This window comes from Daucus carota, chromosome 5 (assembly GCF_001625215.2).
Source record: "Daucus carota subsp. sativus chromosome 5, DH1 v3.0, whole genome shotgun sequence".
Taxonomy (NCBI): domain Eukaryota; kingdom Viridiplantae; phylum Streptophyta; class Magnoliopsida; order Apiales; family Apiaceae; genus Daucus; species Daucus carota.
Genome location: NC_030385.2, coordinates 17,266,408 through 17,285,254, shown reverse-complemented (window position 1 = coordinate 17,285,254; position 18,847 = coordinate 17,266,408). Strand labels below are relative to the sequence as shown.

The following is an 18,847-nucleotide window of genomic DNA, read 5'->3' as shown; positions in this document are numbered from 1 at the left end:
CAAGACCAAAGAGAAAACAGATAGCATAAAATTGTGTAACACGTATAATTTAAATCCACTTCTCAGTATACTCCACATTCAAGGTGATCTAACTGCTACAATATTCTAATTTTCACAGCTACGACACTGAACAATATAAGAACCAGTTTACTGTAAGTTTACTGAACATATATATACGACATTGAACAATATAAAATAGCTATCCTTTGTAAGACCAAAAACAAAGGACACTAGCTAGCTAATTCAATATACAAAACCACTCCAATCAGTTTATGATAAGCAACTACAAACATACAAATACATATAAACATACAAATACATATAAACATACTATCTCATTTTCCAAAAACCACAACTACAAACTATCTCATTTTCCAAAAACACACACTGAAATACATATATACATACACATACAACCACAAGGATACCCAAACTCAAGTAATAAATAAGAAATTACCTCCTCCAACTCGAAGAGAGCTTGAATAGACTTGAACAGAGCTTGAACAGACTCCGAGCTCGAACTCCCTACAAACTCGAACTGAAGTACGAGCACCCACTAAACCCACAAACTCCACACTCGAACTGAACTCTGAGATCTGTTGAAAAAACGAATTAAAGAAGCAAATGAGTATTGTAATCGAACAAACATCAGTTTATTAGGTACAAATCAACCTTTATCGCACAAATTTAAGGATGAAATCGGCCGAATTGGAACCTAGGGTTCGCTCGCTGAGAAAGGGGGAAGAACGGGGAGAGAGAATGTATTTTGTACAAATGATTTAATTTAGGTAGTTTTATTAGTTTTATGTCTTTTTCCTTTTAATTTTATGTTTAAAGACAGGTGTTGATGTCTTGTTCAGACAACACATCAACTAAGCAGCGGGGTTTTAAAGGCGGGGTTTTTTTGTTTGTGAAAAATTTGGCTAAGTGGGGAATAGAAGCGGGGAAGCGCGGCCAATTTTTTAAAAACATGTTTTAGACATCGGTTCTACACTAAGATGATGTCTAGTTTTTTAATAGACATCGGTTTTTAAAATTTCGATGTAAAAAAGGGTTTTAACATCGGTGGTTTTTTTAACCGATGTCTAATCTGTGATGTCTGATCCTGTTTTTCTAGTAGTGGGAATACAACTTCTTCCAAGCTCAACCGTCCTCATCTGAACCTCTACCACAACAACAACACACCCACTATATACCACAAACACAATCAACCTCCCAACCTTTACCTGCTGACTCAACATCAAATCCAGAGTTGCAGTCCTTTCGACAGGACCTACAGGTAGCTCAGGTACTTTCTGACTTCTCATCTAATTTTAATGTTGATGCATCAGATTTTGTTGGTGACCTTGATTTTGTTTTCCAGACTACCAGCAATGAACCTGACAACACACAGGTTCATATCCAAGCTGACGAATTCATTCAACCAACTCTTTCTTCTGCAAACACTGCAATCATCACTACTACTCAACCTATTCGTAAGATTGCCAGAAAGAGAAGCTCAAGCAGTTTGACGAGTCAACCCGCAGCTCTGTCTTCCATTAAGAAGCCTAGGTTGGAAGCCCTGGAGACATCTGCAGCCTCATCCTTGCCTTCCTAAAAAGGCTTGGACTTGGAACAGGCAATGAAACAGTCTCTGGACTCATTCTCCCAACAGAATGAAGCCATTGAAGTTGACCGCTCTGCCACGGTACCCTGTACAGAGTCAAGCACTGCGCTAGCACTCACGCTAGTGCAAGACTAAACAAATACACAGGTTACTATGTTTACTGATTGCACAGATTTTCAAAACCAGTTTATCATGTATGAAAACTTTTCTGATCAAACTTTCTTTTCTGATCAGGCGGTACTTGGCAATGTGCAAGTAAACTTGCCCTCACAGGCTTCCGGAGGACAATTTGTTCCTCCACCACCTTTGAACCCATCTCAGGGGGCATTGGTAGTTTATACAGGTACAGCTGGAAGAGTGCAAACAATGAGTGATGAAAGGCAAACACCGAGCGATACACATGCACGTGAGGCTAGTGAAACAGCTATGAGTGTACGTGAGGTGAGTGCACACACTGACCCGGATCTGTTTGAGGAACAAATGTCTAAGCTTAGAGCTGAATTAGCCCGGATGATAGCTGAAAATGAGAGGCTAAAGGGTGCACAGTTGGTGACCCTAGAGAAGAAAGCTGATGAAAGGCCATCCAGTTCTTCCAGGGATGAGCTTAAAGGAGAAATTCATGAGTTGACTGTCGAGATGAGATCTAATCATGCACTATATATGTCAAAATTTGATGATATCGACAGAAAATTGGATCAACTCCTAAAGAACTCAAAGTCAGATGCTGATACCTCCAGAGAGGACCCTCAACTAAGGGGGAGAATAGAGAAGATAGAGGAGATGGAGACAAAGGTGATAGAGATGACAGAGGAAATAGTTCAAATCAAAGCAACAAAGGGAATACTTCTGAATCTGCTCCTGACAATTCTGAAAAGTCAAAAGGCAAAGAGCCGTTACATCAATCTGATAATGTCTTCAATTCTGACAATTATGATGATTATCCGCAAGACATGGATGATGATGACGTCTTTGATGCTACATACCGTCAAGCAGAGGAAGAAGGCAAATTCGAGGAGAGCTATTTATTTCAGGATGAAGAACCTGTTGATCCTGAACACGAAGAAAATGTTCGGAAGTTTAAAGCTGAGAATGAAGCTAGGAAGCGTAAGCTTCGTGATTACAAGAAACTTCTAGAGGACAAGTTGATAACAGAAGAGCAAATCAAGAAAGAGAAGCAGAAAATCTATGATGCTGCGTGCAAGCAGAAGAATCTTGATATCAAAAGGAAAGTTGGAAAAAGCTGGGACATCGCAAAGAGGATTTTCAATGGACCTCAAAGGGAGTCTTTCAATGACAGAAAGTTCTTATCTCTGATCTACGATCTTCGAGAGGTAAACCCTGACGAGGATATCTTTATGCATGCCTTCACTTTAGAAATTGATTACTTGACTGTTGGAGTCAATAACTTGCTAGAACAGTGGGAGCTGATTGTATATACACAGAGAAATGGTTCATTCAGGTTATCTATTGAATTTCTTAAATCATTCTCTGTGTCTGAGCTTTGGGTACTTCGCAATAAGGTAAAGCGATGCTCCAACCTGAACGAACTCCTTCGTGATAAGCTGTTGGATTGTGCTGTCTTCAACAGTCCACAGGTTGTCAAGAATCCATATTGTGTTAAGTTCGTTCACAAGGAGCTCTTAAGCACTGTCTATCTGAATGAAGAGGCTTTATCAAAGTATCCTGCTAAGCAACTGGCTCTAGCATCCACTTTACTTCGAACCAAGGGCTTCGCTTCTAAAGCCAAGTCTGATGCTGATGATGTGATTCTAGCTTACTGCACCCGAAGGAATATTTCTCAATATTTCCGGAGGATGAAGAATGTTACAAAGGCTCAGCCATCGGACTTCCAGGAAGACCCTGTAGAGATGGAAGTGTTACATCAATTGGCTCTGGCACGGGAACGTAAGAAGCGTGGTGAGTCCACTACATCAGAAGTGCCAACCAGAGAAGAACCATCAACTCCTGTCCTTCACAGTTCAGATATCGAAGAAGGAGAAGTTGATCTTTAGATTTGTTAAGGAATTTGTAATATATGTTCAGTAAGAACATCCTTATGTAATCTAATGTACTTGTTTGAATTCTGGTGAATGTTTAATGAAATACCAGAAACTTTTTGCTATTTACAATTCATGTTTAATCCTTTGTCTTATCAGTTAGTTGAGTTATCCTCTCGATAATTTGCATGTTATGTTAACAAACAAATAGGGGGAGATTGAAAGGCATATGTTTAGCCTATTTGTATTTAAGAGTATCAACTCAACTCTGATAAGAAAGAAAGTAAATTAGCAAGCACTATTGAAGGAATCCGTACGAAGAACGTCAAGTGATTTATTAAAATCATATGTCTGAAGAATTTCAGGATGCAGCTACACACCACTGAAAGAAGTTCATTAATATGTTCAAGCCTCAGTGTACAAATAATATTTTGTAGCACGTCCAGAAGTCCAGAAGGTATAAAGTTTTAATACTTTATTTATTCAGAAGATTCCAAACTATTTCTACTTATGAAGAAGAACTACAAAGACAAAGACTCGACGAACAAGCCACTTCTCAAATGTTTAATTGATAAAGAATATTTGATTCAGCTAGATACAGATGAACCAGACAGTACATTTGTGTGTCAGCTACTCAGATTAAATATTCTGCATCAACAATAGGTGGTCGTTCAATCAAGACAAAGAATCAGATCTTTTAAAGGAAGTCAGAAGACCTGCTGCTGAAGAAGTGCTCAATATAATTATTCTTTTAATTTATTCACATCTCAAAATAATTATATAAGTTATGTAATTTATTTATTAAATTAATTCACACTCGAATTAATTTAATTTATGAATTTATATAATTAATATAATTAAGTGGATAATTATTGAATTAATTATATAAGGAAAATCAATTGTTATATGGTTTTTGAGCACGGTATGACAATCTAATTGATTGTCATACCGCACTTTGTCACCTGCCATAGTCAGGAGGCATGACAAACCTTTGGTTTGTCATACCGAATGACTTAGGCATGACAATTGGTCATTGTCATACCGAAGTCGCAAGGTATGACAATGCCTTGGTTTGTCATACTGTTTGTCATGCCACTTGAAGCCTTAGCCACCAAGTTTCGATTGTCATACCTTCCCACTGATTGTCATACCGTTTGTCATACGGATGTCATACCTATTCTAAGAGAGCATGACAATGCTTGTAATTGTCATACCTTCCCTTGGTTTGTCATTCTGATTGTCATACCTTCCCTTAGATTGTCATACCTTCTCACTTGTGCCATGACAATGCTTCTAATTGTCATACCTTTTGTCATAGCACTTGTGTAATTGTCATAGAGCTTCCTAAGAGTTGTCATGCCTAGCTTTGTCATATTAGTTCAAGGGTTTGCCTATATATATGGCTTCACCACTTCATTTGTTCTTGTTCATTGCATTGTAAAGCTTTCAAGTTGTGCTAAACTTGCTATTGTTTAATCCACAGTTTTCTGTGCTTTGATCACTCGGTTGTTTTAATCCGCTAAGTTAGAATACTTCCTGTCAAATTTATTCTACGAACTAGTGGACTTTAAAACGAACCATATTAATTATATAACGACCTAAAAATTGTTATATTAATTAATTTAAATCTGTTTAACAAGTTAAACTCCAATCAGATTATTCCGCCGCGATTATTTTGTGACGATTGTATCCAACCCCCCCTTCTACAATCGTATCTGGACCTAACATATACTCTGCCTCTGCAGTGGATGTGGAGATAGATTTTTGTTTCTTACTGAACCAAGAGACTAATCTTCCTCCAAGAAATTGACAACTCCCACTTGTACTTTTCCTGTCTATTTTGCATCCTGCAAAATCTGCATCAGAGTAACCAATGAGTGTAAAGTCTGATTCTCTGGGATACCAGAGTCCCATTTCAACTGTACCCTTAAGGTACTTGAAGATCCTTTTGACTGCTACTAAATGTGGTTCTCTGGGATCTGCTTGAAATCTTGCACATAGACAAGTAGCAAACATGATATCAGGTCTACTTGCAGTTAGATATAAAAGTGAGCCTATCATTCCTCTGTAGTTAGTAATTTCTACTGGTGCTCCAGTATCTTTATCTAACTTAGTGGCTGTTGCCATTGGAGTGGTAGCAACTGAGCTATCCTACATGCCAAATTTCTTTAGTAAGTTTCTAGTATATTTAGACTGATTAATGAAAATACCCTCATCAGTCTGTTTGACTTGAAGTCCCAGAAAATAGCTCAACTCTCCAATCATGCTCATTTGATATCTAGACTGCATAAGCTTTGAGAATCTCTCACAGAGTTTAGGATTAGTAGATCCAAAAATGATATCATCCACATAAACTTGAACTAAAAGCAAATCATTACCATGGTTGAGATAAAATAAAGTTTTGTCAATTGTACCTCTGTCCAAAAGAAATTGAGCCAGAGTTTCATACCATGCTCTTGGTGCTTGCTTTAGTCCATAGAGTGCCTTATCAAGTCTGTAGGCATAGTCTGGAAATTTAGAGTCTACAAAACCTGGAGGTTGTTCAACATACACTTCTTCCTCCAGCTCCCCATTAAGAAAAGCACTCTTTACATCCATCTGAAAAACTTTGAATTTCTTGTGTGCAGTGTAGGCCAAAAAGATTCTGATGGCTTCTAATCTGGCAACTGGAGCAAAGGTCTCATCATAGTCAATTCCTTCTTGTTGAGAATATCCCTTAGCTACCAGTCTGGCTTTATTTCTTGTGATTACACCATCACTATCTGTTTTGTTTCTGAACACCCATTTGGTACCAACTACTGATCTGTTCTTTGGTCTTGGTACTAATGTCCAGACTTTGTTTCTCTCAAATTCATTAAGCTCTTCTTGCATTGCTGTTACCCAGTCAGCATCCTTAAGAGCCTCCTCCACTTTCTTGGGTTTTGTCTGAGATAGGAATGAATGAAATAGGCACTCATTTGCAGTTGCAGATCTTGTCTGTACTCCAGCATCTGGATCTCCAGTTATTAGATCTGGTGTATGAGACTTTGTCAACTTCCTTTCATGTGGCAGTTGATGCCGAGTTTGCATCATTTTCATCCAGATGTTCATTGTGAAAATGCTCCCCCTCAACGTGTGCTTGAGGTTGTTGATGTGAAGTGACAAACTCTGATATAATTTCAGAATCAGAGTTTATGGAGTCAGAGAATGCATCTTCATCTTCAAATCTCAGTTGCTCATGTTCATCAAAATCGTCCATACCTGTTATTTTCTTGTCATCAAACGAGACATGAATTGATTCCATGACTACTCTTGTTCTCAGATTGTAAACTCTGAAAGCTTTGGTTGACAGAGGATACCCAACAAAGATTCCTTCATCAGCCTTTAATTCAAATTTGGTCAACTGTTCAGGATGACTTTTGAGAACAAAGCATTATTTTAGATTTGGTTTTCTGCCTTTAACCATATCAAATGGTGTTTTCCCATGCTTATTTATCAGTGTAGCATTTTGTGTGAAGCAAGCAGTTTGCACAGCCTCAGCCCAGAAATAAGTTGGCAATTTTGCTTCTTCCAGCATGGTTCTAGCAGCTTCTATCAGAGTTCTGTTCTTTCTTTCTACAACACCATTTTGTTGTGGTGTTCCAGGTGCTGAGAATTTTTGCTTGATTCCATTTGCTTTGCAGAACTCTTCCATTTTAGAATTCTTGAACTCAGTGCCATTATCACTCCTGATGATCTTTACTGCATCTTTAGAAATTTTGTCCAATTGCTTGACATGTTCAATCAGAAGAGAAGATGTCTCATCTTTACTGTGAAGAAAATATACCCAGGTAAATCTGGTAAATTCATCAACAATAACCAGAGTATATTTTTTCTTTGCAATGGACATGATATTTACTGGGCCAAAAAGATCAACATGTAGCAGATGATAAGGCTCAAGAATGGAGGACTCAGTTTTACTTTTGAATGATGATTTCCTTTGTTTTGCTTTCTGACAGGAGTCACAAAGACCATCTGGTGTAAATACTGATTTGGGCAGTCCTCTTACAAGATCTTTCTTCACTAACTCATTTATATTATTGAAGTTCAGGTGAGAAAGTTTCTTGTGCCAATTCCAGCTATCTTCAACACTGGCTCTGCTCAGTAAACAAATTGCAGAGTTATCAGAGTTTAAAGTAAGCTTGGCTTCATAGATGTTACCATGTCTATATCCCTTCAGAACAGTCTTTCCAGTGCTTTTGCTAACCACTTCACAGTGTTCCTCAAAGAAATTGACATGATATCCTCTGTCACAAATCTGACTTATGCTGAGAAGATTATGCTTAAGTCCTGAGACCAGAGCTACTGATTGTATGATGACATTTCCAAGATTGATGTTGCCATATCCCAAAATTTTTCCCATGTTGCCATCTCCATAAGAAACATTTGGGCCAGCCTTCTCCACAAAATCTGATTGCAGGACTTTATTTCCTGTCATATGTCCTGAGCATCCAGTGTCCAGAACTAGGATATTTTTCATGTTGCCCTGCAATCACAAAACCACTAATGGTTAGTTTTAAGGAACCAGACTTGTTTGGATCCTTTGTTCTTGTTAAGTTTGTTAACACTGGCAGCGGAAGATTTATCAGAGTTTAAATCAGTGTTTATGCTAACAGACTTTTTATCAGAGTTTGAAACAGGAGAATCAATCTTTTTCTTCAAAGAGGGTTTCACTTCATAATAATCATAATACAAGCTTTGGTATTCTTTACAAGTATAAATAGAATGCCACAGGCTGCCACAATGAAAACAAGGATTATCAGGTCTATATCTAACATTCTTATTTCTAACTTCTGATTTAGCAGACAAAGTGTATATGTCCTTATTCTTCCTGCAAAAAGAAGCAAGATGGTTAGAATTTCCACAGTTATGGCAAGTTTTCCTGGGAGCATTAGGAATAGGCATGTAGTTGTTGATTTTGTTTATTCCTACCTTTCCATTTCTGTTCTTCCTAGGTTCCTTAATCCTGTATTCTTGTTTTACCTCTTTGAGCTTATGCTTAAGCTGTTTCTGAGTCATTAAGCCTATATTAACATGTTTAGGCTTATCAGTTTTGGATTTGTCATGAGTCTTTGATTCAGCAACAAATCTGACTGATGCAACCTTAGGAGTTTCAGATTTAATAGATCCTTGCTTAACAGGCTCAGCTTCATTTTTATCAGTGTATCCTAGACCTCTCTTCCATTTTCCACTTTCGAAGATATTCTGAGTGATTTTTCCTGAGTTAGTCCATGTTTTGATTATCTCTCTTTCCTTAGCAAGTTCTGATTCAAGAGAAGCATTTTTCTTTAATAACTCATCTTTAATGAAGATAGAATAATCTCTTTCTTTCTGAACTTCCAACATCTGAACTAGTTCTTTCTCAAGATAATTATTCCTTTTCTTAACATCTAAGATCTCAGATTTTAATCTGTCATTCTCTAAAGTCTGATCTCTATAACTAACATGCAATGTTTTAAGAAACAGTCTTAACTCAGTTATATCTTCAGTATCAAAGGCAAGAGTGGAATGAGGTACCTTAGTTTCAACAGCTCCAGAGCTGTTATCAGTGTTTGCCATCAAGGCATAGTTAACTTCCTCCTCTGATTCTGATGATGAGTCTAACCAGCTTCCTTTCTTGGTGATAAAGGCTTGTTCTTTTTCCTTCTTGGCTTTCTTGCACTCAGTTGCAAAATGACCCTTTTCACCACAGTTAAAGCAGGTATATTTGGACTTATCAGCTTTTCCAGATTTTTCTTCTTTGCCTTCATTCTTCCTGAAGTTTCTCTTATCAGAGGTTTTACCAGAGTTTCTGTCTTTTCTTGAGAAACTCTTTCCTTTGTTAAACTTCTTGTAAGCCATCTTTTTGAAGCTTTTAATCATCAATGCTGCTAGCTGCATCATCTCATCATCATTGTCCTCAGAGTCTGAGGGAATATCAGAGTTTGAGTCATTATCAGAGTTTGATGACTCAGTATCAGACTTTGTGACATGTGCTTTCCCTTTGTTCTTAGCATCTTCCTCTTGAACTTTTAGAGCAACAGGCTTTGATTTGCCTCCATGACGTTTGCTCCTCTGTTCCATCTCAAGTTCATAGGTTTTCAGTCTTCCATAAATATCATCAAGAGTTAGTTCTTCAAGATCATGATTATCCCTTATAGTGGTTACCTTCAAATCCCACTTTTCAGGAAGAGCAAATAGGAATTTGAGATTTGAGTCCTCTAAGTCATATTCTTTATCCACCAAAGATAAATCATTCAGTAGTTTAACAAATCTATCATATATATCTGTCAATGATTCACCAGCCTTGGAATCAAAGTGTTCATACTCTTGAGTAAGTATGGTTCTTCTGTTCTTTTTGATGGCTTTAGTTCCTTGACATCTGATTTCCAAAGCATCCCATATCTCCTTTGCAGTCTTGCATCCAATTACCCTGTTGGACATAGCATTGTCCAGAGCACTATGCAACAAGTGCTTCACCTTTGCATCCTTACTGATTGATGAGATGTCCTCTGGAGTATAGTCCTTCTTTTCCTTGGGGATCATCTTCTGGGGTTCATCTCCTACTGCAACAGAAAGCTTTGTTGGCATGTGTGGACCATCATAAATCCTATCCAGATATTCTGGATCTGTAGATTCTAGAAACATGATCATTCTAACTCTCCAGACAGAGTATCCAGATGCCCAGAGGATCGGAACCCTAAGAGACTCATATCTACTGGTTTGTGATTTCTCAGACATGATTGTGTGATTAAGATCTTACTGTAAGTATATCAACAGCCTGGCTCTGATACCACTTGTTAGGCCGAATTCATTCACTATATTAATGAATATAGTGATCACAATCAATAACACTTGTAAATAGAAGAGTAATTGACTTAGTAGCGAGAGAGATGAAATTCGAGAACATTAGCACAATCTGAGGTATTATAATTGGCAAGGCAATTACTTCATAGTTTACTCATTCATCACGTAGTTGCATTCATGCATTGCATTGTATTTTTGTATAGTGTCGTTGACGCTTGAGGACAAGCATCAGTTTAAGTTTGGGGGTGTGATAAGCGGTATTTATACACACTTATAGGCCTTCATTTCCACTTAAATTGGTTGGTTGTACTTAAGTGTTTAGTGTCTTTTGATGTGTTTTTAGTGTTTTTCTGTGCAGGTCACGAGTTGAGGTGATGAAGTGATTTTCTATCATTTTAGGTTGTTTTTGGTGCATTATTTGCAAGAATAGAGAATTGTGGATTCATCAAGACTTGGGATTTTGTGGGTACATCTTCTACAAACCCTCACGAGAACACACTCGTCCACTAGAGCTATCTAGGGGTTTAAAGGGCTTGTTGCATGTGCTAAATGCAACCGTGATCACCTACGAAAGTGGTACTAGAGCGAGGAAGGGCATGCACGCGAGAACGAGCTGAAAACGAAGAAACGGGCTGCCAGTGGCAGACAGTAGCGCGCCCGCGCTAGATGTTAGCGCGCCCGCGCTAGCTACTGTCACCACTAGCGCGCCTGCGCTAGTTTAGCGCGGCCGCGCCCAGCAGAAGTGTCCCGGGCCGATTTTTGAAGCTTTTCTGATGGATTTTAGCAGCGGTCGAGGCCCGGTTGACTTGGTCAATGTATTTTAATTTCTCATGTGTAAAAACCCTAGCCTCCAAGTAGTTTTTTAGAGAGTAGAATATCGTAATATAGTTTTATCAGTTTTTCTCTTGTAATCAAGCACATTATCAGTTTGTATTGGATCGTTCTTCGCGAGGAAGTGACAGTTTCGAGCGAGATCGTGAACATCAAATCTGTAACGTTGTGTTCTTTATTATTAATTCAAGTACTTTTATTCCGTTTAATTCTCGTAGTTTAATTATCATGCTTTCATTAGAACCCATGATGTCGATTAGTTCGAGTATGAACTAACCGCCTTCATGGGATTCTAATGGACTTATCGATGTAGTCTAGTAAAGAATATTAATTACTTGATTTTGTGACGTACGTTGATTTCTTTGCATGAGCCGTGCTTATTCTTCTTAGGAGCGTAGCTAACTTCTAAGTTGTTTGTTAATTCTTTCTGAAGCGAGAGTGGATGATTGAATTTAGAACTATGCCATGTAAACATAGGATTATGTGAATGAAACATAATTTGTGGTAGACTTGAACTATTTTTATCACCCTGTGTAATCACGATAGACGACCTGCTATTAAACCTCTCTGCTTACACTACCGCTATAGAGATATAGGGTCTGAGCTTTGTTGGTGTCCATGAGATTTCTGTCTTAATTGTGGATTTTGATTGGTATGATATGTGTGCAACGAGAGTTGGCATGTATTACTTTCGTGTTGTCTGATTAGGATCAACAGTCGCATGTTAATCAGTAATTTCAATTCTAGATGAATTCGATAATGAAGTTAGAATCCCATGTGTTTTCCTATTCTGAATTTGATTAGTAAATTTAGTTATTAGTATAAAAGAACACATCCTTGTTAATTGTCTTAGCAGTGATAATTACTCATACATTGTTGCATAGGTGCGTATTCTTAATTCACCAGTCTCTGTGGGAACGAACAAATATATTACTTATGATCACGTGCGCTTGCGTGTAGATTTTTGCGAACAAGTTTTTGGCGCCGCTGCCGGGGACTCGGTGTTAATTAATTAGTTTATGTACTTGTCATCAGTGTGCATTAAAATTCACTGACTAGGATTCTATTCTCTTCTCACTTTTCTTCTTCTCTTTATTTCAGGTACTTGAGTCGCGTTTATGCTAACACGTTCTAAAGCTCGTAAGGAAGCAATGGATTCATCTTCTTCTTCTGATTCTGAAACAATGGAATATGCAAGGACAGCAGTTGGTGAGGCGTCACATGAATTTTCTCGTTTGAAAATCAATGATAATCAGGCTGACACAATTGAGCCAGCGATATCAGCCAGGGGTATTCGAATTAAGCCATCAATCATTCTCAGGCTGCAAGATACTATTCAATTTGGGGGGGTCAGTTCTTGAGGACCCAAACCTGCATCTAAGGAAATTCGAGGAATTCAGTATTGCATTGGATTTCAGTATCGGACCTAAGGATCTGGTGAAGCTGAGACTCTTTCCATTCACGCTACGTGATGTAGCACGATCGTGGTTTCTCTCTCTCTCGGCAAGCACCACTAATAGCTGGAACAAGTTGGAAAAAATGTTCTGTACCAGGTTTTATCCTCTAATTAAAGTATCAGCTATCAAGGACACTAAAAGTAAATTCTCTCAATTCTCGGGAGAATATCTTTGTTTAGCTTGGGACCGGTTCAAGAAAATTCTCGAAAATCTCAATGAAGATGGCATGCCTCCTGGAATGGCAATTCATTATTTCTACAGGGGTCTTAATGGTCAATGTAGAGCAGAGTTAGACGTGGCAGCTGGAGGAAATTTGTGGAGCAAGAGCTTCGATGATGCTTACGAACTGATAGAGAACCTGGCTGCTGCTGAGCACAGAGACCTAAGGTGGAAAATTCCAAAAGAGGAAGAATCAGAGGATGATGAAGCGGTCGAAGTCACTCAGGAACTTCAGATGACCAATTGGCACAGAATTAGAGCTCACTCAGACTCAATTCCTAATGCATGTGGAGACACTTGTCCTCTACTTTCTACCAGTGCGAGTAACCAATCTGTAATTCAATCACCTGCTGATTCAACATTGAATGCAGCACAATACCGAAGGATAATCCGGCGTATTGACGCGGTGGTAGAACGAATTGGTCGCTTTGCTGATATATTAACGGACTCTCTTGCTGAAGCATTCTTAGCACTAGATGTTAATGTTACTTGGGATTCGTTTGGTTATGGAACGAGGTATCCTCCACAGGATACTTCATCGGAATCGGATTAATTCTGGACTTCACGTCGAGCTAACGACGTTAAACAAGCGCTTCGTGGGAGGCAACCCGCGCATTGGAACCATGTTGTACTGTTGTAAACCTCAAAAACGCAAAAAACGAGAAAATTTGGCCCTGGGTGGCAGACACTAGCGCGCCCGCGCTAAAGTGTACAGCGCGCCCGCGCTACACTTAGCGCGGCCGCGCTACTGTCTGCCCATAAACCCGATTTTCTCCCAAAAATATTTTATTTTCCGTTTTTAAAAGCCCACAATCCTAATTTTGCATGCCTAGCCCGAAATATATCCCCCATAACCCTAACTCAGCTCTCAAATCCCTATATAAACACAAAACCCATCTCCAATTCCTATTCTAATTCTATAAACCCTACATATATATATATACACATCCATACACACAACTACCTCCAAATCTCTCAAACCCACCACACATAAACCTCTTGCAACTCTAAATCTCTATCAATGGCACCCAAAAGAGCCCGAAGATCACAAGGGCCAAGCACCCAAGCCCCTACATCTAGCGATTCTTCCTCGATGGGTGAGGTTGAATTCACCTCCGATGGTGCACGAAACGAGTTTCAACGGCTTATGAATAAGTCGATAGTCAAGGAGAGGGGATTCTTACCCACGGCGGAAGATGGTGATCTCTTGAAGATGATTCAAGAAAGGGGATGGGAGTCTTTTTGCGAGGCTCCGGAGGCGGTTCCCTTGGCCATTATTCGCGAGTTCTATGCTAATGCCAAGGAGAATCGCGATGGGTTCACGGTGGTGCGAGGAATCCGTGTGGATTATAGTGCGGAGGCGATCCGTAGAGTGATTGGGGGGCGTGCCAAGCGCCGTAATGAAGAAGATTGGGTTGTAGAGAGGATCGGGCGTGCCAAACGCCGGTTTGACGATGATCCGGTTGATCTTGAGCGGTTGGTGTATGATATGTGTGTGCCGGATACGAATTGGAAGATGACAGCACCTCCTTTGCCGGCACATGTTTCTTTTCCGGCAGCCGCTTTGAACCGGTATGCGAAGGCGTGGAACGCCTTCATCTGTGCTAACATCATGCCATCTTCACATGGGCATGAGGTGACGGTGGATAGAGCTATTCTGCTCTTTGGGATTGTCTCGGACAAGTATATTGATCTGGGACATGTTATTCATCAGGGGATTCTGAGGTTCTTACAGGGAGGAACCACTGGTGCCATTCCATACGGCACAATTGTTACTAAGCTATGTCGAGCAAGCGGTGTTCGTTGGCCAGCCAACGAGCAATTACAGTTGCCAGCAGCACCTATTGATCATTCGGCGATCAGTCGGATGACGGAGTGGGATGGAGGAGTTCCCCACCCTCGAGGCCTCGGGTACATATATGATGAGATGCCAGGGGGACGTCCAGGATTCATTAGGAGGGAGCGTACTAGAGCTTCTGGAGCTGGTACTTCTCAGGCGGAGAGGAGCTCCGAGCCTATGGGAGATGTTCATTATCGCCGGCTAGCGAGACGGATGGACACTATGCATGACATCCACCAGAGGTTTGCATTTGATTTGACACAAGCTCTTGGTACTGCTTTCCAGGCACAGGGGGTCACAGTTCAGTGGCCAGTATTCGGAGCAGGGATGCAGTATCCTCCACTGATTCACCTCCAGCAGAGGAGGGGGAGGACTCGGACTCCGAGTAGGTATGTGGGTGCTCTAGCCTTTTTACCGCTTTCAATGGGGACATTGAAAATTATAAGTTTGGGGGTGGTAATCTAAGGAAGAGCATATTATTATAATGTAGTTTATTATTGCATGTGTTAGTTAGTTCATGTAGTTCACGTTTATTTTATTTTGCATGTTTAGTGGTAATTTTCGTAGTTAGTATCACGAGCATTTGCATGAATTATGAAGTTAAGCCAAGTTAATTGCCTATGATGAGTTATGTGCGTAGTTCTTGGTTAGTAGTTTCAATTGCAATGCTAGGTTAGTACTTGGAAATTGCTTGTGTTGGAAATTGTAATTCACATATGTTCTTGAGATAGGATTTAGACGAAATTCCATGAATTCTAGGATTGAATTGAACACCATTCAGCTTAGGTCTGTAATTCTTAAGTTTGGGGGAACTGAGGAGTAGATATACCTTTCTAGAAAAAAAAAAAGCAAAAAAAAATAGTAGTAAATAAATTCACCAAAAAAAATAAGTGGTAGAATTAACTAGGTTGAGCTCATTAGTACTCGAGTAATTAAGTCTGAGGGGACTTTGTGCCTAACAACCTAAAGCCCTTCGTGGTTTGGGATTGTTGACCCAACGCTCGCTACATGGGTACTAGTGTATAAATCTTTAGGGATCTCAACCATTGCACAGTTAAATAAACCACTAGAATAGAGTGAATAATTGGTGTGTGAAGTCTTGTGGTGTTCGTAACGCATTTACACTGCGAAGCGCTCTGACCTTAGACCAAGCAATTAATCACCAATAAAAAAAAAAGAAAAAATAAATAAATAAAATAGTGAATAAAATAGAAGGGTGTGAACGTTCTTTGGGACCTTGGCTTTTAGTTGGACTTGAGTGACGGGGTGTTAGTTTTAAACTTTTACGATTCTTGATGGGGATTCTGTGGGAGTAGTAGTTTTTGTCTTGTCTCAATAAAAGAGCATGCTTGCACACACTGGCACTCCACACTTGTAAATAGAAGAGTAATTGACTTAGTAGCGAGAGAGATGAAATTCGAGAACATTAGCACAATCTGAGGTATTATAATTGGCAAGGCAATTACTTCATAGTTTACTCATTCATCACGTAGTTGCATTCATGCATTGCATTGTATTTTTGTATAGTGTCGTTGACGCTTGAGGACAAGCATCAGTTTAAGTTTGGGGGTGTGATAAGCGGTATTTATACACACTTATAGGCCTTCATTTCCACTTAAATTGGTTGGTTGTACTTAAGTGTTTTGTGTCTTTTGATGTGTTTTTAGTGTTTTTCTGTGCAGGTCACGAGTTGAGGTGATGAAGTGATTTTCTATCATTTTAGGTTGTTTTTGGTGCATTATTTGCAAGAATAGAGAATTGTGGATTCATCAAGACTTGGGATTTTGTGGGTACATCTTCTACAAACCCTCACGAGAACACACTCGTCCACTAGAGCTATCTAGGGGTTTAAAGGGCTTGTTGCATGTGCTAAATGCAACCGTGATCACCTACGAAAGTGGTACTAGAGCGAGGAAGGGCATGCACGCGAGAACGAGCTGAAAACGAAGAAACGGGCTGCCAGTGGCAGACAGTAGCGCGCCCGCGCTAGATGTTAGCGCGCCCGCGCTAGCTACTGTCACCACTAGCGCGCCTGCGCTAGTTTAGCGCGGCCGCGCCCAGCAGAAGTGTCCCGGGCCGATTTTTGAAGCTTTTCTGATGGATTTTAGCAGCGGTCGAGGCCCGGTTGACTTGGTCAATGTATTTTAATTTCTCATGTGTAAAAACCCTAGCCTCCAAGTAGTTTTTTAGAGAGTAGAATATCGTAATATAGTTTTATCAGTTTTTCTCTTGTAATCAAGCACATTATCAGTTTGTATTGGATCGTTCTTCGCGAGGAAGTGACAGTTTCGAGCGAGATCGTGAACATCAAATCTGTAACGTTGTGTTCTTTATTATTAATTCAAGTACTTTTATTCCGTTTAATTCTCGTAGTTTAATTATCATGCTTTCATTAGAACCCATGATGTCGATTAGTTCGAGTATGAACTAACCGCCTTCATGGGATTCTAATGGACTTATCGATGTAGTCTAGTAAAGAATATTAATTACTTGATTTTGTGACGTACGTTGATTTCTTTGCATGAGCCGTGCTTATTCTTCTTAGGAGCGTAGCTAACTTCTAAGTTGTTTGTTAATTCTTTCTGAAGCGAGAGTGGATGATTGAATTTAGAACTATGCCATGTAAACATAGGATTATGTGAATGAAACATAATTTGTGGTAGACTTGAACTATTTTTATCACCCTGTGTAATCACGATAGACGACCTGCTATTAAACCTCTCTGCTTACACTACCGCTATAGAGATATAGGGTCTGAGCTTTGTTGGTGTCCATGAGATTTCTGTCTTAATTGTGGATTTTGATTGGTATGATATGTGTGCAACGAGAGTTGGCATGTATTACTTTCGTGTTGTCTGATTAGGATCAACAGTCGCATGTTAATCAGTAATTTCAATTCTAGATGAATTCGATAATGAAGTTAGAATCCCATGTGTTTTCCTATTCTGAATTTGATTAGTAAATTTAGTTATTAGTATAAAAGAACACATCCTTGTTAATTGTCTTAGCAGTGATAATTACTCATACATTGTTGCATAGGTGCGTATTCTTAATTCACCAGTCTCTGTGGGAACGAACAAATATATTACTTATGATCACGTGCGCTTGCGTGTAGATTTTTGCGAACAGCCGCCTGCAAACTCTGATCTTCGTTAAACTCTGATCCAGCTGGCAGTCATCAAACTCTGATTTCCAGATAAACTCTGATATTCGATTCTGCACACTAAACAAGTTAGATACCTGTGACATCAACAAATATGTAACACTAGTGATGTAACCAAGGATGCAGAGTGCATTGCAAAGATTTACACAAAAGTTGTTGAGGAGGTTGGCGTGCCTAATGTGGTGCAGATAGTGACAGACAATGCTTCAAACTATAGGGCTGCGGGTGCTATGGTTTAGAGTAAGTTTCCTAAAAAATTTTGGACTCCTTGTGTGGTTCACTATTTAAATTTGGTAATTAAGGCTATATGTGAACGTAGTGTATCACCTGCTTAGTATACTCATTTTACATGGATACAACATTTAGTCACCCAGGCCCGTGAGATTAATTATTTTATAGTATTAAACCATAGCTTGCCCAGGACAATTTACGGTCGTTACTCGCATTTAAAATTACTCAAAGTGGCCAATACTAGATTTGCTTTAAATGTTGTCATACTGACCAGGATTAGAAAAGTTAGAAATGCTTTAGAAAAGAGGGTAATGGATTTTGATTGGAAAAAAATAAGAGGCAATTTGAAGAATGTAAATGAGTTAAAATCTAGAGAAATTAAAGACAGGTTGGTAAGTGATACATGGGGATAAAGTAGACTATGTTTAGAAATTCACTGAGCCTATGATGAAATTTTTGAGGGTTGCAGATCAGGATTCTTGTGTCTTACCTTATATTTATGATATGTGGGACACCATGATAGAGGATGTACCGGCTTGTATTTTTGATTACAAGAATGAAGATTTGTTGATAGGCAAATCTGTGTTTTTTGATGCTATTCAACAAGTACGGGAGGACCGGTGGAATAAGAGTAACACACCACTCCAATGCTTGGCACATCTCTTGTACCAAAATATTATAGCCAACAATGGTTGAATG

The 18,847-nt window shown here is 39.3% G+C and overlaps 1 protein-coding gene across 1 annotated transcript; it reads right to left on the bottom strand.

Annotated features, from left to right (window-relative positions):
• Window positions 1-230: 230 nt before the first annotated feature.
• On the bottom strand, window positions 231-10,044 carry LOC135152777 (uncharacterized). Its single transcript, XM_064093874.1, has 9 exons — window positions 9,300-10,044; window positions 8,152-9,209; window positions 7,481-8,107; window positions 7,046-7,351; window positions 6,662-6,964; window positions 6,439-6,528; window positions 6,018-6,201; window positions 458-589; window positions 231-283 (listed from the first exon to the last, which is right to left on the bottom strand). The coding sequence occupies exons 1-9, from the start codon at window positions 10,042-10,044 to the stop codon at window positions 231-233; spliced, it is 3,498 nt and encodes a 1,165-aa protein (XP_063949944.1).
• Between the last annotated feature and the right edge of the window lie 8,803 nt (window positions 10,045-18,847).

Coding starts and splice junctions, on each gene's coding strand:
- LOC135152777 (XM_064093874.1), bottom strand. CDS start 10,044: ATGTCCAACAGGGTAATTGGATGCAAGACTGCAAAGGAGATATGGGAT. Junction 7,352..7,480: donor ATGTTGATCTTTTTGGCCCA/GTAAATATCATG, acceptor GAACATGTCAAG/CAATTGGACAAAATTTCTAA. Junction 6,202..6,438: donor ATGAATTTGAGAGAAACAAA/GTCTGGACATTA, acceptor AAAGTTTTTCAG/ATGGATGTAAAGAGTGCTTT.